Genomic DNA, 27206 nt, shown 5'->3' on the forward strand with positions numbered 1-27206 from the left:
GGCTGGATGAAGCACAAGCTGGAATCAAGATTGCTGGGAGAAATATCATAAACTCATATATGCAGATGACACCACCTTTACGGCAGAAACTGAAGAGGAACTAAAGAGCCTCTTGATGAAAGTGAAAGAGGAGAGTGAAAAAGTTGGCTTTAAAGCTCAACATTCAGAAAACAAAGATCATGGCCTCTGGTCCCATCACTTCATGGCAGATAGATGGGGAAACAGTGGAAACAGTGTCAGACTTTATTTTTTGGGGCTCCAAAATCACTGCAGATGGTGATTGCAGCCATGAAATTAAAAGACGCTAACTCCTTGGAAGGAAAGTTATGACCAACCTAGACAGCATATTAAAAGCAGAGACATTACTTTGCCAACAAAGGTCCATCTAGTCAAAGCTATGGTTTTTCCAGTGGTCATGTATGGATGTGAGAGTTGGACTGTGAAGAAAGCTGAGCGCCAAAGAATTGATGCTTTTGAGCTGTGGTGTTGGAGAAGACTCTTGAGAGTCACTTGGACTGCAAGGAGATCCAGCCAGTCCATCATAAAGGAGATCAGTCCTGGGTGTTCATTGTAAGGACTGATGTTGAAGCTGAAACTCCAATAGTTTGGCCACCTGATGTAAAGAGCTCACTCATTGGAAAAGACCCTGATATTGGGAAAGGTTGAGGGTAGGAGGAGAAGAGGATGACAGAGGATGAGATGGTTGGACGGCATCATCAACTTGATGGACATGGGTTTGGGTGGAATCCGGGAGTTGGTGATGGACAGGGAGGCCTGGCATGCTGCGGTTCATGGGGTCACAAAGAGTCGGACATGACTGAGTGACTGAACTGAACTGATGGGGGAGAAGGTTCAAGAGAGGAGAAGGAAGAAGAATCAGAAACAAACCTTTCAAGGAGTTTTGCTCCAAAAGAGTACCAAGAGATGGGTAATAGCCGGAGGGGTATGTGAGGTCAAAAGAAAAGTATGTTTAAGTGGGGAACACAAGCAACACACGTGTGCTGATGGAAATGATTCAGAAAACAGAATTATATTGATGGTGCAGCAGACAGAGTTAGGCATTGCTGGACCTGACTGAATAGGCAAAAAGAGATGGGACGGAGTTCCCAGTGAAGGGGCTGACCTGGGCAGGGAGCACGCATAGCTCACCCCAAAGCATAAAATGCAGGTAGAGGGGAAGACAGGGTGAAAGCTCACTGAAATTCTATTTGCGTTGCTTCTATTTTTTTTAATTATGTGGGGAGCAAAGTCATGAATGGTGAAGAAGAGAGAGGAAGCGTTAGTAGTCTTAGGAAGTAACATAAGGTGTGAAATACTCGGGGGAATTAGAAGTGATGGGTGAGACAACACAGAAGTTTTTCTGGGCTGCACTAAGTACTCGCTTGAGCTAGTTGTCGTGAATTGACAATGAGACCAGTTAGCACAGCTATGAGTTTTTCTCTAGCTGTGCTAGCTGCATGATTGTAGACATGAGGGTAACAGAGAGTTGCACTTGACTGACGTTCAGCTGAGCTCAAAGTGTTAGGAGAGGAGCAAATGAGTTGAGGTAAACAGGACAGTGATTACACCAAATTCAAATTGTATAATAGGCAGAGTAAGGACATGAGATCCCTGTATGTGATTTTAGTTATGAAATTAAAAACAGCCATGTTTATTCATTCAGCCTAGACATTCATTCAACAAACTTAGACAGCATATTAAAAGGCAGAGATATTACTTTGCCAACAAAGGTCTATCTAGTCAAAGCTATGGTTTTTCCAGTGGTCATGTATGGATGTGAGAGTTGGACTGTGAAGAAAGCTGAGCGCCAAAGAATTGATGCTTTTGAGCTGTGGTGTTGGAGAAGACTCTTGAGCATCCCTTGGACTGCAAGGAGATCCAACCAGTCCATCCTAAAGGAAATCAGTCCTGAATATTCATTGGAAGGACTGATGCTGAAGCTGAAGCTCCAATACTTTGGCCACCTGATTTGAAGAACTGACTCATTTGAAAAGACCCTGATGCTGGGAAAGATTAAAGGTGGGAGAAGAAGGCGATGACAGATGATGAGATTATTGGATGGCATTACTGACTCAATGGACATGAGTTTGAGTAAGCTCTGGGAGTTGGTGATAGACGAGGATGCCTGGCATGCTGCAGTCCATGGGGGTCACAAAGAGTTGGACACAACTGAGCGACTGAACTGACTAACTTATCCATTCAACCAACAGTAGTTATTGAATAACTTCTATGTAGCAGACACTGTGCTGGGGTCAGCAAATGCCGACCCAGACGCTCATCTGTTGAACACAGCCATTCAGTTCATGAAACATCATGGACACAAGTAGGAGTAACAGTGAAGGGGAGCCAAGGTGAGGAAGAGTTGCAGAGAAATGCATTTTTCTTAATAGTTAAACCATGCATTATGGAAATGAGCAACTGACTTTCCAAATCATATCTTTATTTACAGTGGCCCAGAGAAGCACTTCTTTCTGTATCAAAGACGTTTTTCTCAAATGTTGATGCCGCAAATGAAGAAATGAGAGAAAAGCTTTCCCTCATGTGTGTGAATGTCCACCTGAGTGTCTCCAATATGGCGGAACGCTATTATGTGGAGCTCCGAAGACGGTACTACACAACACCCACTTCCTACTTGGAACTCATCAATCTCTACCTGTCTATGCTGACTGAAAAGAGGAAGCAGTTAGTTTCTGTAAGTTTAATATTATTAATTAAAAAAAAAAATTTTTGGCTTGGTCTCAAAACCTTTACCAGAATGTGTAAGATCTATGTGCCATCTTGCCTGTTGGACATCTCTCCATCCTAACATGCCCTTGACAACCTACAATAGGACCAAAAAGTATATTGTGTTGGTCATTTAGAGGCCTTGCCCTTCCTTAATATTTTGTCTTCTATCATTTACGTAAGATTCCTTGACTCAGGGATGTGATATGGACATTGTAACAGAATTAAATTAAGCCCATATCTAGCCACCTCTGCAGTGTTTAGTAAGAAGGAAAACTTTTGGTTTAGTAATGGAGATGGGAGTTTGGTTGTCTTACCTATCAGTGGTTCCCATTCAGAGCAAGGACTCATGTCAGGCAGACCAGGTAGCACCTCCATTCTGACTCTTCCTGAACAACTTGGAGCAGGTTTTGTAACTACTCCAATCTTAGTACAAAATAAGGTTTTTAAAAATCTGTATCTACCTCTTGGATTGTTGTAGAATTTAAATAAGGTACTGTCTGTGAAGTATTAGAATATGATCTGATACAAATAAGTGCTCAGAATAGTTACTGTTTACTACATTGTCATCATTGTAATCATCATTAACATGACCTAAAATTTTCAACATTTTAAATAACAAAAATGAAATCATTTATCATTTAGATATTTTAAATGTTTTTCAATGGATATTACCTGGTAAATGTATGCCTAGTAAAATACTGTGACAGATATTTTTGAAACCAGCCTATTTGAGCCACCTTTTCTGTCTCATCCTCAAAAAAGTTATTTCCAGGTGGCTTCTTTACCAAATACTGCCCTTTGATCCTAGTCAAGGGTTTCCTACCCCTGTGGTCACCTCAGCAACCAGAGATAAGTATCTGGGACACTGTCTCCACTGGGCCTCAGCCCTGCTGGTCCATCCTAAGGAAACAAGCTCCCAGAGATGTGAACTCCAGGAATTTCTATCTGAACCTGTCCTTAATTCATTTACCATGCTACCAAGCTACCACAGAGGCTAAAAATAACACAGTGTGATCCCTCGGTGATGCCCTACTCCCGTGGCCAGGGGACAGGGATGCAAACCCACTGTGGTGAACTACAGGGCCATGTGTTCCTGTATGTTCAGTGTTAAGTATTACAAACTGATTCACTAATTCTGTGAATGCAAAATTCTAGCACATAAATCACATAGAGATACCAATAAACTCATAGTTTGTAATACTCAACATAATAGTTATTTTCTTTGTCTTTTAGGCACGTGAACGGGTAAAGAATGGTCTCACCAAGCTATTAGAAACAAATGTACTAGTAGATAAAATGAAATTAGATCTTTCAGCTTTAGAACCTGTCCTTTTAACAAAATCACAAGATGTTGAAGCCCTGATGGACAAATTGGCAGTGGATCAAGAAAATGCAGATCAGGTATGCAGCATCACCTGACAGTGGGTGAGGACACTTTGACCACCAGCTGACCCCTTACATACAATGATAAAGAACTGGACTTTCTAGATATGTTATTAAATTCAATTTAAATATGTTGCTAAAACAATGAACTGGTAGATCAGTTTAGCCATGCTTTTAATCCTGGCTCTCTCTCTCTGAGAACAAGGAAATGGGACAGAGAAAGTTGTAAGAAAAGTACAAGCTACAAGTATAAAGCATCCAGTCTTCTCCCAAGAATGAATTAGTTATTCATTCTTATGACTCTGTCTCCATTATTTTATCATCATGGCATGAGATGGACAAAGAAGAGTATAAAATGCAGTATACCTAATCTTCTTTCATCATTGGTCTGATTCAAAGGGGTAAATATAACTCACTATTATTTGCCTTGTTTTTTTTTTACTTTTTAAACTTTTTATTTTGTTTTGGGGTATAGCCAATTAAGAAACAATGTTGTAATAGTTTCAGCCGTACATATACATATATCCATTCTCCCCCAAAGCCACCTCCCATTCAGGCTGCCACAGAACATTGAACAGAGTTCCATGTGCTATACAATAGGTCCTTATTGGTTATCCATCATTCACTTTGTTTTTAAACACTGAAATTCACATACTGAGATCACTTGAGCACTCATGTTTCAATGATTAGGTCCGTAGCATTGTGCAAGAAGATGAAGCAATAGCAAAAGTGAAAGCCGAAGAGACTCAAGCCATAGCTGACGATGCTCAGCGAGATCTTGAAGAAGCGCTCCCTGCCCTCGATGCTGCTAACAAAGCGTTGGATTCCTTAGATAAAGCAGATATATCTGAAATCAGAGTTTTCACAAAGCCTCCAGATATGGTCATGACCGTGATGGAGGCCATCTCCATTCTCTTGAATGCCAAGTGAGTGCCTCACAATCACCCAATACAAAATGCCTGGTGGAATTTCTTTGCTTTTTTCCTTCCTTCTCATTTACATGTTTCATTCTTTCCTCCAGCCTCTCATTGATTCGATTAGTCATCCAACAAATTGATTGGTACTTTAAAAGTATTTTTTAATTAATTTATTAATTTTTATTTTTGGTCTTCATTGCTATGCGGGCTTTCTCTAGCTGTGGTGAGCAGGGGCTGCTGTCCAGCTCGGTTATAGTATGCCAGCTTCTCATTGTGGTAGCTTCTCTTGATGCACAGCACAGGCTCTAGAGCAGGCAGCCTTCAGTAGTTGTGGTGCTCGATCTTAGCTGGCCCATGGCACATCACGGAATTTGCCCAGATCATGTCCCCTTCATTGGCAGGCAGATTTCCAACCACTGGGCCACCAGGGGAGTTCCAATAGTATTTTTTTTAAATTATAAGTGACACACACATCACTAAACACCTATCTTTATAGCTTCTTTAGATTATCTTCGATTTTCTCTCTTGCTTAGAAATAACAATAGTAATAGTAGCAGTAAAACAAAACCCATTTTAGGTGGAAATTAACATAAATATCATTCTACAAATTTTGCAAGTCAGTTAGATACAAACAAAGTGAGTTTTTATAACTATAGCTCAACCAGTAAATGGGGCTTCCCTGGTGGCTCAGATAGCCTGAAATTCAGGAAACCCACATTTGATCCCTGGGCCAGGAAGATCCCTTGGAGGAGGAAATGGCAACCTACTCCAGTATACTTGCCTGGAAAATTCCATGGATGAGCAGCCTGGTGGGCTACAGTCCATGGGATCGCAAAGAGTCATACACAACTGAGCACCTAACACTTTCAACCAGTAAATAAGAACATTTTAGGAAACATCATTGTAAATATTAAAAAGAAAAAACAGGCTAGACACACTATGAAAGTAAATAGCATAAATATATGCCTAGAAAACAAAAGTAGTAACTCATGGTGCTCTTAAAGCCTAGCAAAATGCTTTCAGTAAATTGTGTTGTATTTCCTTTATAATAGGAAGACTCAGAGCAAGTTAAACTTGTTACATAACTAATGACATAGACAGTTGACGTTGTTGTTGTTCAGTCATTAAGTAGTGTCCAACTCTTTGCAACCCCATGGACTGAAGCATGCCAGGCTTCTGTGTCCTTCACTATCTCCCAGAGTTTGCTCAAATTCAAGTCCGCTGAGTTGGTGATGCCATCCAACCATCTCATCCTGTCATCCCCTTCTCCTCTTGCTCTCAATCTTTCCCAGCATCAGGGTCTTTTCCAATGAACTAGCTCTTTGCATCAGGTGGCTAAAGTATTGGAGCTTCAGCATCAGTCTTTCCAATGAATATTGAAGATTGATTTCCTTTCGGGTTGACTGGTTTGATCTCCTTGCAGTCCAATTCCATGAAATCATGCATAATTGACATATATCTGTAGAATAATATCTTAACGTTCTCAAAGGAATACATTTCTTTTGTTACATTCCTTTATTGCAATGCTATTAACTTACCATTTGTGTCTTTTAGACCTGACTGGCCAACAGCAAAGCAACTTCTTGGTGACTCTAACTTCCTAAGAAGGCTTTTAGAATATGATAAGGAAAATATTAAGCCTCAAATCCTGGCAAAACTTCAAAAGTATATTAATAATCCTGATTTTGTGCCTGAAAAAGTTGAGAAAGTATCCAAAGCATGTAAATCCATGTGCATGTGGGTAAGAGCCATGGATTTGTATTCCCGAGTTGTCAAAGAAGTCGAGCCAAAGAGACAGAAACTCCGTGCTGCGCAGGTATATTGTCTGTGTTGTGATATCTTATAGAATCAACGACCATGATCATCAGACATTCAAGCTTCTTTTGTGGTGCCACTGAGACCCTATGCAATATAGATAGTAATCATGCTCTTGAAGATTATTTTTCATTTTCACAAAAGTGTTAGTCGCTCAGTCGTGTCTGACTGTGATCTCATGGACTGTAGCCCACCAGGCTCCTCTGTCCATGGAATTCTCCAGGCAAGAATACTGGAGTAGGTCGCCATTCCCTTCTTTAGGGGATCTTCTCAACTGAGCAGTTGAACCTGGTCTCCTGCATTGCAGGCAGATTCTTTACCATCTGAGCCATCAGGGAAGACCAGAGTAGCTAGTAGAGATTGTTATTTCACGTTCCCAGTGCTGTGGGTCCGGTTTGATCCCTGGTTAGGGAACCAGATCTCACACACTGCAATTGAGAGTTTATATGCTGCAACTAAAGATCCCACATGCCACAACTATGACCCAGCATAGCCAAATAAATAAGTAAACATTTAAAAAAAAGAAAGATTCAAACATGAACAAGTGTAGCTATATTTCAATATAACTTTATTTATGGTCATTGAAATTCAAATCATATAATTATCATGTGTTATGAAATATTATTCCTTTGATTTTTTTTTCCCTAACCATTTAAAACTGTAACCACACAAAAATAGGTAGCAGGCTGGATTTGGCCTGCAAGCCATAGTTTCAGACCTCTCCTCTAGAGAACTAGTTAGGAAAGATTAGTTTTCACTATTGCATGAATATTTCATTTGTTTTATCATTTTTAAAATACTTATTTGTTTTTAGCTGTACTGAGTCCTCATTGCTGTTCAGACCTTTTCTCTAGCTGTGGTGAGCAGGGTCTACTCGGTGCACAGGCTTCTCATTGCAGTGGCTTCTCTTGTCGTGAAGCATGGGCTCCAGGGCTCATGGTGTTCAGTAGTTGCAGCACATGGGCTCAGTAGTTGCAGCTCTCTGGCTCCAGAGTTACAGGGAAGCCTTGGTTTATCATTTAAAGTGAATAGTTCATTATAGTAACTAATTCACCTCCAAATGCTTAGTACATCTGTTTTGCTAATCTTTCTATGATTCATTGGGCTTTGTTTTGTTCTGTTTAGTCCTCCTCTTATATTTTATTCTACTTTATATTTGGTTTAATTTTGTATATCATATCAAAATCTTTTAGAACAAAATCTTTTGGGGAGAAAGAGAAAGTAAATCTGATTTTTTAAAAAATAGCCCATTATAAATGGGCAAATTCAACCCTGTTTGGAGCTTATTCTTAAAATATTTCTTGATTTTATTAGGCTGAACTTGATATCACTATGGCTACTTTGAAAGAAAAGCAAGCATTACTAAGACAAGTGGAAGAACAAATACAAGCCTTACAAGATGAATATGACAAAAGTGTGAATGAGAAAGAAAGTCTGGGTAAGTAACTATAAAATCTGTGTTGGTTAGGAAATGCCAGATTTTCCAAAGGAGGCAGTGTTTTCAGGCAGTCAGATCTCAGTTTCCATCCAACATATGGGCGTATTTGCATTAGATGGATGGCCTTAACCTTCAAGTATAACATTAGAAGAACTGAGTACATTGTATGCATTCAGCTTCTATGTCTGAATAAGACAGAGCAGCACGTGAATTTGATCCAGAAAATAAATACTACAGGGACAAGAAGAGAGCTCTGTCTTCAGCCAGAAGAAAGGAGTATCAAAAAGGGGCTCTCTGTCACAGATGTGAAGAACAAACATATGGATACCAAGTGGGAACGGGGAAGGATGAATTGAAAAATTGGGATTGAGATATACGCACTGTTGATACTACGTATAAATTCATATCAGACTCTGCGACTGTAGCCCACTGGACTCCTCTGTCTATGGAATTCTTCAGGCAAAAATACTGGAGGGGGTTGCCATTTCCTTCTCCAGAGGATCTTCCTGACCCAGGGATCCAACCCAGGTCTTTTGCATTGCAGGCAGATTCTTAACTGTCTGAGCCACCAGGGAAGCCCCCATAAAATAGATTACTAAGGAGAACCTACTGTATAGCACAGGGAACTCTACTCAGTGCTCTGTGGCGACCTAAAAGGGAAGGCGATCCAAAAAGGATGGGATATATGTATATATATGGCTGATTCACTCTGTGGTACAGCAGAAACTGACACAGCTGTGTAAAGCAACTATACTGCAATTTAAAATTAATTAATTTAAAATAAAGTGAAAGGAACTCTCTGCATAGGCGATTCAAAGCACTTGGACTTGGCTCTGAAATGAGAACTTGGGCTAAATTGGCCTGAGGTTTCCCAGAGATGTACTGACATCATTAACCAAATAATGGTCATTCTGCTATAAGCAGAAGCAGATGAGTAAACTTCTTATACTGTAGGAAAATACTGAATGACATAACCTGATTTTCTTTCGATTTTCTAGCAAAGACAATGGCACTGACCAAAGCACGTCTGGTACGTGCTGGAAAGCTGACGGCTGCGTTAGGAGACGAGCAAGTCCGATGGGAAGAAAGCATCCAGAAATTCAACGAGGAGATATCGAATATCGTTGGGAATGTGTTCATAGCAGCAGCTTGTGTGGCCTACTACGGGGCCTTCACAGCCCAGTACAGGCAATCGGTGAGCAAACGTACTTCCTGTGAGGACTGAGAAGCAGCTGATACTGCGGGAGGCGGGATGTGTGCGTCATTTTTCTGGATTTAAACGGAGGTTCTCTATAATGGAAACTTAGGTCTACATTCCACTACCCACCACCTCCCCTATTGTTCTTCAGTCACTAAGTCATGTCTGACACTTTGCTACCCCCTGAACTGCAGCACACCAGGCTTCCTTGTCCCTCACCATCTCCCAGAGTTTGCTCAAACTCATGTCCATGGAGTTGGTGATGCCATCCAACCATCTCATCCTCTGTCACCCCCTTCTCCTCCTGCCTTCAGTCTTTCCCAGCAATCTTTCTGAGCTTCAGCTTCAGCATCAGTCCTTTTATTGAATATTCAGAATTGATTTCCTTTCGAATTGACTAGTTTGATCTCCTTGCAGTCCAAGGGACTCCCCTGTACCCTTAGGCTTTCCCTAACACAGTCCTTCTTTTCCTCTCCTGTCTTAGAAAGTTACTCACAGCTTTGCTTACACAACACAACAACCTGGGAGAAGAAAAAGAGACAGGGAGTCTCCCACCCCTAGGATCAGAAGTGGCACCAAATTCAGCCAGGATGAAGTGTTCTGAATTGCTGAGGCTGCTACACAGGCTCAGCAATGGGAAAGAGCAGGGATTATTTGGAGATATTTGCAAAACACTTTTATGAAATGCCTTTCAAAACATGTTTTGCCCTGACCTTGAGTTCTAAAACCTAGTTGGTGTGAGACTCATAGAGACTCTCCAGGAGCTCAAGGGTCAATTGATTCTAATCAAGCAAGGGGGCCAGGAGTGCTGTTGCGGGAGACAGGTCCCTGTTGTGCGTGTCTGCACCACTCATTGACGGAGGTGAATGCTAATAGCCTCTGCCTCATCTGCTAATTCTCAGGATCACCCAAGGTCATTGTGGGAACCCCCAACTTCTCCACGTGGTCTCAGACTCTCCCCAGAGTGAAGACTACCATGACACCCCCTGTGTTTTATACTTGAGAAACCTGGGGTCCCAACAGCACGTATGATGTGCCCAAAGCCACACCTAGCTAATGGTGTAGTTCTAGCCCCCGGATCTCCTAATTCTTTGTCCACTTCTTATGTCCTGGGCTCTGATTCCAGGATGCCTGTGGAGCCTGGTAGGACTTGTTTTGTGGACCCTCATTTACTAAGTGTTCCTGACTCATATACAAGTAAGCTTTTCTCCTTCTACAGCTTATAGAGAATTGGATCCAGGACTGTCAGTCTCTGGAGATCCCAATCAACCCCGACTTCAGTCTCATTAACACTCTCGGCGATCCCTATGAAATACGGCAGTGGAACACAGACGGGCTGCCCCGGGACTTGACATCAACGGAAAATGGCATTCTGGTTACTCAAGGCAGACGGTGGCCTTTGATGATTGATCCCCAAGATCAGGTGTGTAACCAGTTCTTCAGATGAAGAGCAGCTTATTAACTCTGCTTAATATCATTCTATTACAAATTCTAAAAGTAGGCTTCAGTGTACTTGTAAGATCTTGGACGTAAACCTACAAGGCCACCAAGATGTCTTCTAGTTCACATCCCTCATTTTATGGAGAAAGTAAAAAGGGAAGAGTCCAAGTGCTCTGCACACTTGATTTTAGTTGGTTTTATTTAGAGAGTTGACCATTTGTTTTCTGTTTTCTATGGGAGCAGAAATTCATTCCTGTATAGTCCTTGTCAGAGGAGTCAGAACGAAGTCAGTATGATGAATTTGGTGCTAGTGGTAAAGTATCTTCCTGCAATGCAAGAGACCCGTGTTCAATCCCTGGGTCAGGAAGGGAATGGTTATCCACTCCAGTATTCTTGCCTGGAGAATTCCATGGACAGAGGAGCCTGGTGGGCTACAGTCCTTGGGGTTGCAAGGAGTCAGACATGACTGAGCAACTAACATTTTCACTTTCACGTGATGAATTTGGGGCCAGCTTTCCTGGAATTTACTGAATTCCATTATCTGACTCCTAAGTCCTTGGATCAGTTGTTCTAAATGGCTGTTGTTTCATCGCTAAATCGTGTCTGACTCTTTGCAATCCAATGAACTGCAGCACACCAAGCTTCCCCTGTCCTTCACTATCTCCCAGAGCTTGCTCAGATTCATGTCCATTGAGTCAGTGGTGCTATCTAACCATTTCATCATGTTCTAAATGGGGTTTAGAAAATGGAGTCAATTTGAAAGCAAGGGAGACAACCTTGAACACCTTGTATGAGCTTTATTTTCATAGATGGATCTTGAACACCTTGTGTAAACGTTTTTTTTAACCTAGATGGTAAAATAAATAAATAAATCAATCTTTATTTGTCCCAAGTTTGAACAACAACAAAAAAGAATCCCAAACGTTAGAATTTAAAAGTGTTTTTATTTGCAAGGGGAGTGATTTTTCTTTTATTTTACATTCTTTTTAAATCAGAGTATAATTGACTTCCAATGTTGTATTAGTTTCAAGTGGGAATCTGTTATATATTCACTCTTTTTAAGATTCTTTTCCCATATAGGCCATTGCAGAGTACTGAGTAGAGTTCCCTATGCTATACAGTAGGTCCTTATTAGTGATCTATTTTATATACAGTAGTATGTATATGTCAATCCCAATCTTCTGATGTATCCCTCCCCTACTTACTCTCTTGGAAAAGTAAATAGGAATCCACTCCAGTATTCTTGCCTGGAAAATCCCATGGATGAAGGAGCCTGGCAGGCTACAGTCCATGGGGTCGCAAAGAGTCAGACACGACTGAGCAACTTCATTTTCACTTTCACTTACTTTCTGGTAACCATGTTTGCTTTCTAAATCTGTAATTCTATTTCTGTTTTCTAAATAAGTTCATTAGTACCGTTTTGTTTTAGATTCCACATATAAATGGTATCATATGATGTTTGTCTCTGACTTACTTCACTCAGTATGGCAATCTCTATATTTATCCATGTTGCTGCAAATATCATTATTTTTTTCTTTTTTGGGCTGAATAATATTCCATTGTATAGGTGTACCACATCTTTTTTTCATTCCTCTGTGATGGAAATTTAGTTTGCTTCCATGTCTTGGTGATTGTAAATAGTGCTGCCAAGAACAGTGGGATTCATACATTGATATATTTTCGAATTATTGTTTTCTCCAGATATATGCCCAGGAGTGGGATTGCTGGATCATATGACAACTCTATTTTTAGTTTTTTAAGAAATCTCCTTACTGTTCTCCATAGTGGCTGCACCAGCTTACATTCCCACTACCAGTGTAGGAGGGTTCCCTTTTATCTACACCTCCAACATTTATTGTTTGTAGATTTTTTTGATGATAGCCATTCTGAAGTGTATGAAGTGATACCTCATTGTAGTTTTGATTCACATTTCTTTAATAATTAGCAATATTGAGAATCTTTTCATGTGTATTTTTATCTATCTGTATGTCTTCTTTGGAGAAATGCTATATCTTCCACCCATATTTTGATTGGGTTGTTTGGTTTTTTCCTTGATATTGAGCTGCATGAGCTGTTTATATATTTTGAAGTTTAATTCCTAGTTGGTTGCTTCATCTGCAAATATTTTCTCCCATTCTGAGGGTTGTCTTTTCATTTCGTTTAATGAATGAAAACATTAAACAAAATATTTCCTTTGCTCTGTAGAATCTTTCAAACTTGTTTCTAGATTGAACATAGTTTCTAAACTTTAAAAACTTTCACATTTTTACAGACTGAAATGTCCTACTCTGTGCTTTCTCATACAGGCAAACCGCTGGATAAGAAACAAAGAAAGCAAAAATGGTTTAAAGATCATTAAGCTCACAGATAGTAATTTCTTACGCACACTTGAAAATTCGATCCGACTTGGTTTACCTGTCTTACTGGAAGAGGTTTGCTTTTTCACTTTTTTTTTTTTTTCCTTGTATTAGTTTCCAACCTTCAGACCATATCTGAAATCCTGTACAGGCAATGGCTACATTATGACAAAGACACCAGTCAGCTCCCTTTTATAAATGGTCAAACCAATTGCTTTGCTCCTTAAACAACACACTCTCATATGGGGAATGGTCTGTCACTGAACCAATTTTTGGAAGACACTGCTTTGGTGTGAAGTGGGATGGTCACTGTCTTCTGACACTGCTGATTCTCAGGCCTCGTGTGACTCTTGATCATTAGCAGCCCCAGAAATTCAAAGCAACAACCTCCTCAGGGCATGTCTCCTTGAACCACTGATGTGAAGCCAGTAAGGCACCCCAATAAGTATAAATATTATTTTCCACTTAGACATAAAGTTAGAATTCAGTTGAGTGGTATGGTATAAACTTTCACTTTTTAAAAAAAAAGTATAATTTTTTAAATCTTTGTGCTTTATTTCTTCAGAATCAAATCACTCCAAGAGTGGAGGTTTTTTAACCTGTTCATTCGTTCAACACACATTGTTTGAGAATCAATGACAAATAATACAAAGATGGTTCTTGCCCTTAATAAGTTGACTATCTAGTTGGGGACAGACAATAAACAGAGAAAAGAGAGAAAAAATGAGACAGAGGAGACGAAGAGAACTTGTGGTAGGGACTTCGAAGAGATAAACCCAGTGCTGACATAGCTAATAAGGAGGTAGGGTGGGGAGAGCTGACTACCGTCATGGTTACCAGTAGTAACATTTAAGCTGTGACCTGTATGAAGAGTTCACCATGAGCACTCAGAAAGATAGGCTTTCCAGGCAAAGAGGACAGCATGTACAGCAGCCTTGGACACAAAAGAAACTGGGTAACAGTTGTAGTTTATTTCCTTAATTTCCCATACTAGTTGTATAAGAGAAGAATGAGTAAATGAACACTGTGAGCTTAGTCTCGGTGTAACTGTGTCTAGCAGGATCTCTGCAGCTGCAGAATGGCGAGAAGCTCAGAACAGACCAAGGACCTGGGGCAGCTTAGCTGCAACCCTGGCCTGGTGCAGCTAATATTAGAAACAGGTACCACTCACTGATGGCTTCCCCAGTGGCTCAGCAATAAAGAATCCATCTGCAATGCAGGACATGCAAGAGATGTGGGTTTGATCCCCTGGAGGAGAGCATGGCAACCCACTCCAGTATTCCTGCCTGAAGAATTCCGTGGACAGAGGAGCCTCACAGGCTACAGTCCTTGGGGTTGCAAAGAGTCGAACACGACTGAAGCAACTTAGCACACACGCATCACTCACTGAATGCTTCCTATACACCGGACTCTGGTGGTGGTGTTTTATGTGTATGAACTCTTTGATCCACACTGCACCTTACAAGGTGGTTACTACTATTATTCCATTTTACCAATGAGGAATCCGAGGCACAGAAATGTGAAGTAAACCATTTGAGAAGCCTTGATTGTATAGAAAATCCACAGCAAGTTACCAGGCTCCCAGTCTGAGCTCCATAGAGCACAAGAATCCTCCATGTGTGGCTGTGACCTTGACCAAAATGGGCAAGGTTCTGTAATGGGTCCCAGGCCCCCATTTAAACCCTGAAGTTACGGGAGAGGGGGAGATCTCCAAAAATCTTTGGCAGGGAGTCTCTCTTGCTTTCTGTGAGTTAGTGTCACTCAGACTATACACCTAACTGCTTTCTACATTTGTGGGGTGATATTTTCAAACTTTGCCTCCACCCATTGGTGTGAAATAGAGTTAACCAATCTCAATCACTATCTTTTAATGAAATAATTTAGATTTTTATGTATTTTTAATTCATCTGCACTTATTACGACTTTTAAAGCTGGAATGTGAGTTAAGCACTACATTCACAAAACTTGCTCTGAGTTACTTTTCAAATGGCTTTCCATCATTCCTAGGTAGGCTTATAAATGTGCTACTCTAAAAAATATTTTTCTTTGGAAAACAAGTCCTATGGGTATTTATTTCCATTAAGCTGGTTTAGTTTAACATACTAATTTCTAGAGGCTTGGCTCATGCAGTTGATCACTACAGGGGATGGGAGGTTTGAAAAGCAGATTCCAGAAGATGAAAGTCACTTTAACAAGTTGTCGTTGTTCTTGTTTAATCGCTCAGTCCTGTTTTGTGACCCCTTGGACTGTAGCCCCCCACAGTCTCCTCTGTCCATGGGATTTCCCAGGCAAGAATACTGGAGCGGGTTGCCATTTCCTTCTCAAGGGGATCTTCCTGACCCAGGGATTGAACCTGAGTCTCCTGCACTGCATGTGGATCCTTTACCACTGAGTCACCAAGGAAGCCCAGCTTTAATGACTGTTTTTCTTTTAAATATCAACGTGTATATTAATACTTCAGAACACTTCAGTGAAAAGACCCAGTCCACTAAAAATCTGCTTGATAGCCAAATACTTCAGGCCACGAAGGTAATGTTGGTTACACACACCTTACAAGAATCACTACTTCAGTCCATTAAGCCAACATGAAAGTAGAAAAGAAAAACTAGCTCTGCTTTAGTGCCAAAAGTATCACAGTGTCACACTTAGTAGAAATAAATCTTATCTTCCCTTGTCGTACAGATTTGTAAATGTTAACAAAATTAAGGAAATACCTGAAAAATTACCAGAGGGAATGGAAACAGAATGTTGAACAGATAGCCAACTAATCCTCAAGTGGAGCTTCATCTACTTCCTCCATGAGGGACATGTCATAGAATAGACTTTTAAAAGCACAAAACTGGGGACTTCCCTGGTGGTCCAGTGGCTAAGACTCTGTGCTCCCAGTGTAGGGGACCTGGGTTCGATCCATGATTGGGGAACTAGATCCCATATGCTGCAACTAAAAAAAGAAGATTGTATGTGCTACAGTTAAGACCCAGTGCAGCCAAAAATAAGTATTTTTTTAAAAATAAAAATAGTAAAAAGCACAAAATTGTATTGTGGGTAATAAGGGAAACTTTTATCTCCTAAACCTTTATTTTAAGAAATTGCATGTTCAGGTACCACATCGCGATTTACAATAGATTTGTTAGCTATTGTTGTTGTTTAGCCTCTAAGTCATGTCCAATTCTTTGTGACCCCATGGACTGTAGCCCCCAAGCCTCCTCTGTCCATGGGATTTCCCAGGCAAGAATACTGGAGTGGGTTGTCATTCCCTTCTCCAGGGAATCTCCCTGATCCAGGGATTAAACCCAAGTCTCCCACATTGCAGGCAAATTCTCTACCACCTGAGCCACCAGAGAAGTCCAGGTCTTGTTAGCTATAAATTACATCAAATTTTGGCAGCTCCCAAGCCCCCATCACATACAAGCTGATATAAAGATGTTCATCATGGAGATTGTTGGCAATGCCTACATGTCCATGTTCTTACCAACAATCAGATTTGCTTTGAGGGGGGTACAAATTACTATCATGTAGAGTAGAGATCTACAAACTTTCTGTGAAGAGCCAGATATTTTGGGTTTTTCAGGTCACATACTGTATTCTTGCCTGGAGAATCCCTTGGACAGAGGAGCCTGGTGGGCTGTGGTGCATAGGGTCACACAGAGTCAGACATCACTAAAGCAACTTATTATGCATGGTCTGTCTATACATATTCTCTGAACAAATACTCTTCTTTGTTTTGTTTACTTTGGGGGTTTTGTTTATTTGTTTTACAACCCTTTAAAAAGATAAGAATCATTCTTAGCTCAAAAACTATACCAAAACAGGCCCCATTGGGCCAGATTCAGCCTGCAGGATGGAGTTTGCCTGCTCCTGACCTAGAAAAACCATGAAGGAGAACAGAGTTTCCTTTGTCTGGGACCTGTTCAAGGACCACCCTATGGATTCTTCTATCTTAGCTGCTTTCTCCTGGGGATGAATTGTGTATAAATTTAGCCTAAATAAATATATAACCTTCCTATTTCTTATCTCTAGAGTATCAAGGAAACAAACTCTGGAAAATGTATACTGTTAGAGGGAGTGAGAGGAGTTTAAGAAATATCCATAATATGACCACTGAAAATTTGCCTGTTCAGAGTAAAGTTGGAACAGAAATTTGAAAAAGTTGCTGCCATGCATTTAATGCCTTTTGAAAATATATTTTTTTATTGTTTTAACATTTAAGCTGAGAGAAACCCTGGATCCAGCTCTGGAACCCATCCTGTTGAAACAGACTTTCATCAGTGGTGGACGACTGCTGATTCGCCTTGGAGACTCAGACATTGATTATGATAAAAACTTCAGGTTCTACATGACGACCAAACTGCCAAACCCCCACTACCTGCCTGAGGTACAGCTGCAGGCCTGGAACCCCCAGCCTGAGAGGGTTTTGCTGGTGTGATGGGTCTCCCCTTGCTGAAAGGAATGGCTCCTCCTAACCCCTCTTCCCCTCTGTCACTCCCTCCTCCCACCATCTTCCACTCTCTTCTCTTCAGAGTCCTGACTCATTCCAGTCACCCTTCTGCTCACCTTCTGATTGGGACTCAACTCCCTCCCGCCTCTGGGTCCCCAGTCCCCACCCTGTCTCACTTCCCTGTGCTCCTTTTCTGCTCTCCAATCATTCTAATGAATCATCTCATTCTAATGAATCATCTCATTCTAATGAATTCTAATCATCTAATCATTCTTCAAGAAAATTAGAGATACCAAAGGAACATTTCGTGCAAAGACGGGCACAATAAAGAACAGAAATGGTATGGACCTAACAGAGGCACAAGATATTAACAAGAGGTGGCAAGAATACACAGAAGAACTATACCAAACAAATCTTCACAACCCAGATAATCACAATGGTGTGCTCACTCACCTAGAGCCAAACATTCTGGAATACGAAGTCAAATGGGCCTTAGGAAGCATCACTACGAACAAAGCTAGTGGAGGTGATGAAATTCCAGTTGAGCTATTTCAGATCCTGAAAGATGATGCTGTGAAAGTGCTGCACTCAGTATGTCAGCAATTTTGGAAAACTCAGCACTGGCCACAGGACTGGAAAAGGTCAGTTTCATTCCAACCCTAAAGAAAGGCAATGCCAAAGAATGCTCAAACAACCATATCATTGCACTCATCTCACATGCTAGCAAAGTAATGCTCAAAATTCTCCAAGCCAGGCTTCAACAGTATATGAACTATGAACTTCCAGATGTTCAAGCTGGATTTAGAAAAGGCAGAGGAACAAGAGATCAAATTGCCAACACCTGTTGGATCATTGAAAAAGCAAGAGAGCTCCAGACAAACATCTACTTCTGCTTTATTGACTATGCCAAAGCCTTTAACTGTGTGGATCACAACAAACTGGAAAATTCTGAAAGAGATGGGAATAGCAGACCACCTCACCTGCCACCTGAGACAGCTGTATGCAGGTCAGGAAGCAACAGTTAGGATTGGACATGGAAAAACAAACTGGTTCCAAATAGGAAAAGGAGTACATCAAGACTGTATATTGTCACCCTGCTTATTTGACTTATATGCAGAGTACCTCATGAGAAATGCTGGGCTGGAAGAAGCACAAGCTGGAATCAAGATTGCCGGGAGAAATATCAATAACCTCAGATATGCAGATGACACCACCCTTATGACAGAAAGTGAAGAAGAACTAAAGAGCCTCTTGATGAAAGTAAAAGAGGAGAATGAAAAAGTTGGCTTAAAGCTCAACATTCAGAAAACTAAGAACATGGCATCTGGTCCCATCACTGCATGGCAGATAGATGGGGAAGCAATGGAAAGAGTGACACACTTTATTTTTTGGGGCTCCAAAATCACTGCAGATGGTGACTGCAGCCGTGAAATTAAAAGATCCTTGCTCCTTGGAAGGAAGGTTACGACCAACCTAAAGAGTATATTTAAAAGCAGAGACATTATTTTGCCAACAAAGGTCTGTCTAGTCAAGGCTATGATTTTTCCAGTAGTCTTGTATGGATGTGAGAGTTGAACTATAAAGAAAGCTGAGGGCCTAATAATTGATGCTTTTGAAGTGTGGTGTTGGAGAAGACTCTTGGAGAGTCCCTTGGACTGCAAGGAGACCCAACCAGTCCATCCTAAAGGAGATCAGCCCTGGGTGTTCATTGGAAGGACTGATGCTGAAGCTAAAACACCAATACTTTGGCCACCTGATGTAAAGAGCTGACTCATTTGAAAAGATCCTGATGCTGGGAAATATTGAAGGCAGGAGGAGAAGGGATCGACAGAGGATGAGATGGTTGGATGGCATCACCGACTCAATGGACATGAGTTTGAGTAAACTCCGGGAGTTGGTGATAGACAGGGAGGCCTGGTGTGCTGCAGTCCATGGGGTCGCAAAGAGTCCGAAATGACTGAGAGACTGAACTCAACTGAACTGAATCATTTTTCTCTCTCCTCCGAACCAAGGCCATTCGTCCCCTCTTATTGTGGCTGAGAAATGACTCAGAGCCTAAGAGAGCCTCCAGGGGTTGGGGGGAATCTGTCAATGTCTGTGTGTGCCCGGCAGACAGCCTCAAATGAGAAGATGGCCTGCTTGAGAACTCTGGTGACCGATGACATTAGAGGGTCATGATTCTAATGTCTGGAGTCTGTACTTAGAGCTCTGGAGGAGGGGCTTCTTGTCCCCTTCCTCATGCTCTCACACTGTTGAAGGGAGCTATGTGAGCCCCACATCCATCCACAAGTCTCTGAACCGCAGTAAGATCCAGACGATTCCCTCCTCTTGTGCTGCAGAGCTGGAGGCAGTTGTAACAGAAAAGAAGACAGCTGGGATTCCTCTCTCCCTCCCCACAGGGAGCTCTGAGGGATGGCTGGACCTACCCACCTACCCATCCCCACTTCCCTCCTCCAGCCCCTCATAGCCTGGGGCTGCCTCTGCTCCAGGCACAGCCACTAACTCTGCAGGATACCCCTTCTCTAGTGGTGTCCAAGGAGTGAGAGAAGAGAATTTTCCTCAAATTCACTCCTCTAAAACTCCCACTAAAAGTCATCTTGGAAAATACTATTCCAAATAGTATCATTTCGTTTTAATTACTGAAACCTCATAGCTGCCTCTCTTCCCTGGATGTATTCAGGCTGAATGAAATTAACACCTTTCTTGCATAAAATGAGGGAAATGCTCTTAAAAGCCTAGGTCAGGGTTTACTTGTCAGCCTCGATGGGTTTAAATATGTAGCCGCTGCCAGAGCTCACTTCCCAAGAGCCATTTTAGATTTAAGAAAGCTCAGTTGGTAAAGAATCCACCTGCAATGCAGGAGACCCTGGTTCAATTCCCAAGTTAGGAAGATCCCCTGGAGAAGGGATAGGCTACCCACTCCAGTATTCTTGGGCTTCCCTGGTGGCTCAGATGGTAAAGAATCTGCCTGCAACGTGGGAGACCTGGGTTCAATCCCTGGGTTGGGAAGATCCCCTGGAGGAGGGCAGAGTAACCCACTCCAGTATTCTTGCCTGGAGAATCCCCATGGACAGAGGAGCCTGGTGGGCTGCAGTCCATGAGGCAGCAGAGGATCGGACACAACTGAGTGACTAAGCACTACTCACGTGCTGATTCACAGCCTTCAGTTTCTCACTTGTTTAACTTTCGGGAGAATATCACACACCTCCCCAGTCCGCGCTCTGTGACTGCAGGTAGATTATTCCACTTCTTGGATCATCGAGTCAGTCAGCTAAAGTGGAGATAAAGCTTACTTCCGAGATTTGTCTGTGAAGATTAAATAAGAATAGTATGTGTGGGTAAAAAACAAGGTCCTCCTGAATAGAACCTGGAACTATATTCGATATCCTGTGGCAATCCATAAAATGGGAAAGAATATAAAAAGGAGAGTGAATGTTTACATATATGTATATGTATAAAACTGAATCACTTTGCTGTACAGCAGAAACTAACACAGTTTAAATCAACTATGTGTCAACAAAAATGTTTAAAATTGTGTAAGAATGTTTATAAAGTAAATGACATTTAAACACTACATGTATGATTTTTGCTGTTGACTTATTCCCTGGTGGCTCAGATGGTAAAGCGTGACTGCAATACAGGAGATCCAGGTTCAATCCCTAGGTCAGGAAGATACCCTGGAGAAGGAAATGGCAACCCACTCCAGTATTCTTGCCTGGAGAATTTCATGGACAGAGGAGCCTGGCTGGCTACAGTCCATGGAGTCGCAGAGAGTCAGACACAAGTGAGCAAGTTTCCATATCCAAGTGATGTCAGAATATTATAGCAACAATTTTTCATAAAAATAGTATGATGAGACAAAGTATATAAAACTCTAGTATCAACAGTTTCTTCTTAACACAGGCAAACTATGTGAAAGTCATATAGCTTCTTTTTAACAAAGGTAAACAATGTGAAAATCACTATAAGTGATTTTTATTAGCCCATTTAGCCTCACAAATACCCTATGCATTCTTGCTTCCTAGTTTCCCAATTTTTCTCTTTTTAAAAAAAAAAACTTTTTGGCTGCATCACATGACATGTGAGATTTTAGTTCCCTGACCAGGGGTTGAAGTTGTACCCCCTTCATTGGAAGCACTAATCTTTAGCCACTGAACCACCAGGGAAGTCCCCTATTTTCCTAATTTTTAAGGATCAGGACCTGAAGCTCAGAATGGACTGGCTTGTTCTACATCACATATACACTGACAGGTACAGCTAGAATTTGAGTCTGCTTCTTTCTAACCTTTCACTGGCTCACCTTTCCGTAAAATACAATTCTCTAATGGTGGCATTTGAGGAGCAAGTTGTCACTCACAGCGGTAGAGAAAATTGCCTTATAATTTTGTGAGACATGAGACCTCCCTGGTGGTCCAATATCTAAGACTCCACACTCCCAATGCAGGGAGCCTGGGTTCGATCCCTTGTCAGGGAACTATATCCCACATGCCACAATTATGCTGCAGCTAAAGATTCTACATGCTGCAATGGAGATAAAAGATCTCACGTGCTGCAACTAAAACCCAGTGCAACCAAATAATATAATTAAATAGTTTTTTTAAAAAAGAGAGAACTTAATGAGACTAGGATTGTATTGCTTGCCTTGTATGGGTAGCAAGTGTGTTCACCGTTAGACCTGGAATACATCCAGCTGAGCAGTAATGAGCTCTGTTCTAATAAAGAAAGCCGTCCATATATTATTAGTCTGAACCAGTTACTCTCTGTTCCTTCTAGGTGTGCATCAAAGTTACCATCATCAATTTCACTGTAACCAAATCAGGTCTGGAGGATCAGTTGTTAAGGTAAAAAACAAAGGGCAGGTGGGGAGGGAGTGGCGGGGAGAGCAAAGATTTCCTAACATTTTGTTTAGAAATTTTGACTTAAAGAAAAAGATTAGCTTTCAAATAGAGAGATGGGGGTAAATGATGAAAGGGCAAGTGAGGGGAGACATCAGTTTGCGTGTTTAGACTAGAGAAGCTAGAGGTATAGCCCCTTTATTCTTTTCTTTTTCTTTTGAGATTTATGTGTTATTTGGTGGACATTCTGAGGGCTTCGAGCCTGGGAGACAGGGCTCAGATTATTCTGAGGGACTGCTCTGAAGATGCAAGGAGGGGAGCCAGGGTATTCAAGAGTTTTTGCAACAAAGTAACCAAAGATTGCTGTTAATTAAAGAAAACTTCCCTCTAAAAGGGCTTCCCTCATAGCTTAGTTGGTAAAGAATATGCTGGCAATGTAGGAGACCCAGGTTCGATTCTTGGATCGGGAAGATTCCCTGGAGAAGGAAATGGCAATCCACTCCAGTATTCTTGCCTGGAGAAACCCATGGACAGAGGAGCCTGGCGGGCTACAGTTTATGGGTTGCAAGAGTCGGACACGCCTAAGCGACTAAACCACCACTACCAAAGAAAACTGGATTAAGTCAAGTTAAGGAATCTAAGTGCTTTTCTATGTGTGGGAAGATGCAAGAATCTGGGCTGCCTGAAATCATTCCCTTGATATGCACCTTAGCTATCTGGGGCCAGCATCCTGTGCTTTCTCATCATGAATAAAGCCCCTTTTTTAGATGCAACCAAGATTTGTTTCAGAGAGGTGGTGGGATTTCATGAGTCTCCCCTGTTAGTAGGAAAAGAACGTTCCAGGCACCATTTTCAGCTTGGGACAAGCAGCCGTTAGAAACAGAAATTGAATGATTAGAGAAATGAAGCACTGAGCAGATTTTCCTAAGATGAGCAAAAGCCATGGGAACTGTGGTCAGGTGCAGGCCTCTGAGAGCTAAGAGAAAGAATTAAACTGTATATGTAATGCAGCTAGTCCCTGGGGACACCCAGCAGAAGAGGGGCCTATGCACTAGGATTTGGCTGGTAGCATTAATATTCAGGCAAGTAGTATTCAGGATACAAACAATGAGAAATTCGGAGAGAAAAATAGAACCCTAGAGCCCTGAGAAAGACCTAACTTAGGGATTCACTTTGGCACCAGCGATGTTGTGCGACTCGAGAAGCCTGAGTTGGAAGAGCAAAGGATCAAACTCATTGTGAGGATCAACACTGATAAAAACCAACTGAAAGCTATTGAAGAGAAAATCCTGAAAATGCTCTTCACATCTGAGGGAAATATTCTGGACAATGAAGAACTCATTGACACACTCCAGGATTCAAAGGCAAGTCAAATATTTTTATTATTTATAAACAGTGTCTTACTTCAAAAGACAGAACTGCACCCTTTAAGGGTCCTGCCAGTCTTTTTATTTTATTTTTAACTTGTGGGTCTTCATTGCTGTGCATGGGCTTTCTCTAGTTTCACAAGTGGGGACTTCTCGCCAGTATCCTATCATCTGTATCTGTAAACTGGTTTCTGTTTGCAAGGCGTTGCCTTGAAGACATCCTTCCTATAGAGTAGAGACATCACTGTTGTACAGTAGAAACCAACACAACACTGTAAAGCAATTTTCTTCCAATTAAAAAATAAATTTAAAATTTTTCTGTTTTTAAAAAAAGAGTAGAGTCAGGATTGATTGCTCCCGGGCTGCACTTCCTGCCACTTCCTGCCTATAGTTCATAGGTCAGCAGTTCCATAGTGATTGCTCATGGTCCCTGCCCTAGACCCTGTGACTTCAAGACAGAGGATTTCCCAACCTAGGGATGTCCACACCTAAAGAAGATGAGAGAGTGGTGAACAGAACTGACAGACAGCAGTAGGGAAAGGCAGAGAGACTGAAGGAGACAGAGAGGGGAATCTTGAAAACCCCACTGGCCAGAAGGCTCCCCAGAGCCACAAAACCGTAAGACAGAAAACCAAGAGAGCAGCGAGAGACCTTGACAACATCTCTAGCTTACTTAGGATTACACTGTTACTGTTGGGTCACTAAGTTGTGTCCGACTCTTTGCGACCCCTTGGACCGCAGGCCACCAGGCTCCTCTGTCCGAAGCCCCAGGCAAGAATACTGGAGTGAATTGCCATTTCCTCCTCCAGGGGATCTTCCCAACCCAGGGACTGAACCAGGGACTGAACCAGCATCTCCTGCACTGGCAGGCAGATTCTTTAACACTGAGCCAATAATCCTTCTCAAACAACAGCTTCCACCCCCAGGTTTCCCTGTAGGTACACTTGGAGTACCAGGAAAAGAGAGAGAACATTAGATTCCCTTGTTATTCCAGAGTGGGATGTGGTACCACTGCCTTCCGGGCTCTCTCCACCCCCTCTCATGAGCAGTTTCATGGATATCCTTTCTCCCCTCCTACCTCCTTTCTTTACAGGAACCCTGGATCTCTTGAGGACTGCTCATGATGAAGCCAGGGAGCAATTGGGTGTTAGTGTTTCCATTTCAGAAGGCACCCAGGTTCCAGGCTCAGAGAAATTCTGCTGCGCTTCTCCCTCAGTCTCCTGTGTTGCCTATTTTCTTCTGCCCATCCCTAACTCTGCCTGGAAAGGAGCTCAGCTCGGTTAGAAGGAGGTCACTGAGTCCTGAGACTGAGTCATGTGTCTGGGGAGCCTCCTTATTATAATCATGAATTCGTCATCTACTTTCTTTCCTAGACCTAACTGGATATGTTCTCTAAATCCCACCGTTCTTTGGAAGCGCATCCTCAAGGACTTGTTTTCTTATGTTTATTCAGATCACTTCCGGTGCCATTAAAGTCAGACTGAAGGAAGCCGAGTCTACTGAACAGATGATAAACATCGCTCGTGAGAAGTATCGTCCTGTGGCCACTCAAGGCTCTGTTATGTACTTTGTCATTGCAAGCCTCTCAGAAATAGATCCCATGTATCAGTACTCACTAAAATATTTTAAACAGGTAAGTGTGTGGTTGTTGTTGTTAAAGAAATGTATCAGTGTCTCATGAGCAAAATGGAGAAGAGCATGGCAACCCACTCCAGTATTCTTGCCTGGAGAATCCCATGGACTAAGGTGCCTGGTGGGCTATAGTCCATAGGGTCACAAAGAGTCAGACATGACTGAAGTGATTTTCACTTCCACTTCAGGAGCAAAGAGGCTATTTCTGACCCTCAATAAAAATAAGTGAGGGCTTCCCTGGTGGTCCAGTGGTTAAGACTCTGCACTCCCAACGCAAGGGACATGGGTTCAATCCCTGGTCAGGGAACTAAGGCCCCTCAGGCTGCAAGGTGTGGCCCCCCCCCCAAAAAAAGACACAGTATGGCTACCAAGTGGGCAAGGGAAGGGTGGGATAAACTGGGAGATTGAGATAGACATACATAGAAGCCCTATGTGATTGATACTATGTATAAAATAGATAATTAATGAGAACCTATTGTAAAGCACAGGGAGCTCTGTTCCATGTTCTGTGGTGACCTGAGTGGGAAGGAAATCCAAAAAACAAGGGATATATGAATGCTTGTGACTGATTCACTTTGCTCTACAGTAAGAAACTAACACAGCATTGTAAAGAAACTATACTCCAATAAAAATTAATTTTAAAAAAGATGTTGAAATACTCAGACAATTTTTATACACTGGACCAAGCTCGCTTTTTCCTCTAGATGTCTTGTTTAGTCCTCCTGGTATGGTCAGGGGGCCGGCAGCAGTAGGAGCTGCAGGAGAGAATGGTAGCGAGAAGAGAATGGTAATGAACTGAGAGAAATACGAGGCATGTTGTATAGACACACCTGGGCTCTCTTCCAACAAGATGTGCAACTGTTGTAGCAGGCTTTACAAGCCATTTTCTCTTGTTCCTAATGGCAGGGCTGCTGTTCTCACAAGGGGTTGCCATCTCCCCCTTTACTTGGTGGACATTAAACCAAGCTTCCCAGGTAACACTGGTAAAGAGTCCACCTGCCAAGGGACGAGACTCAAGAGACACAGGCTCGATCCCTGGGTCAGGAAGATCCCCTGGAGAAGGGAATGGCTACCCACTCCAGTATTCTTGCCTGGGAAATCCCATGGACAGAGAAGCCTGGCAGGCTACAGTCCACAGGGCCACAAAAAGTTGGAGATGATTGAGCACAGACATACACACGCACACACACACACACACACACACACACACACACACACACACACACACAGAGTAGACCAGGCAAGGTAAGGAGAAGTAAATCCTTTCATTCCACCTAAAAGACTCTGATAATGCTTTTCCCATCCTGGGTGTTTTGCAGTTCATGCTTTTCAGGGTTTTTGTTTTTTCATTTTACCATGCCTCACAGCTTGAGGGATCTTAGTTTTCCGACCAGGGATTAAACCCAAGCTCTTAGCAGTGAAAGCACTGAGTCCTAACCACTGGACCACCGGGGAGTTTCCATGCTTTTCAGATTTTAAAATCTCCTTCAAGCAATAAAAATGAAGATGCTCTGAAAATATGTTGGACTGACAGAAAAAAAAAATTGTAGGATGAATCATCAAAACACTGGAATTTTGCAGTTTGGAAGGGAAACTAGAACCCAAAACACAACTGCAGGTGACAGCCCTAGCCAAGACATCCTCTACCAGACCATCCGT

General features: G+C 42.0%; 1 protein-coding gene across 2 annotated transcripts in view; it reads left to right on the plus strand.

Moving 5' to 3' along the window:
• The window catches only part of DNAH6 (dynein axonemal heavy chain 6), a 289159-nt gene that overhangs the window by 180937 nt on the left and 81016 nt on the right, over nt 1–27206 (plus strand). For both annotated transcript variants that reach the window (XM_004005864.5, XM_042246026.1), the window contains exons 49-60: nt 2450–2692; nt 3961–4128; nt 4801–5036; nt 6582–6843; nt 8157–8280; nt 9279–9475; nt 10698–10901; nt 13225–13350; nt 17486–17650; nt 22487–22554; nt 23732–23912; nt 25369–25548. In XM_004005864.5, the coding sequence (XP_004005913.3) occupies nt 2450–2692; nt 3961–4128; nt 4801–5036; nt 6582–6843; nt 8157–8280; nt 9279–9475; nt 10698–10901; nt 13225–13350; nt 17486–17650; nt 22487–22554; nt 23732–23912; nt 25369–25548 (2154 nt within the window). The remainder of the gene's footprint in view (nt 1–2449; nt 2693–3960; nt 4129–4800; nt 5037–6581; nt 6844–8156; nt 8281–9278; nt 9476–10697; nt 10902–13224; nt 13351–17485; nt 17651–22486; nt 22555–23731; nt 23913–25368; nt 25549–27206) is intronic.

This window comes from Ovis aries, chromosome 3 (genome assembly GCF_016772045.2).
Source record: "Ovis aries strain OAR_USU_Benz2616 breed Rambouillet chromosome 3, ARS-UI_Ramb_v3.0, whole genome shotgun sequence".
NCBI lineage: Eukaryota > Metazoa > Chordata > Mammalia > Artiodactyla > Bovidae > Ovis > Ovis aries.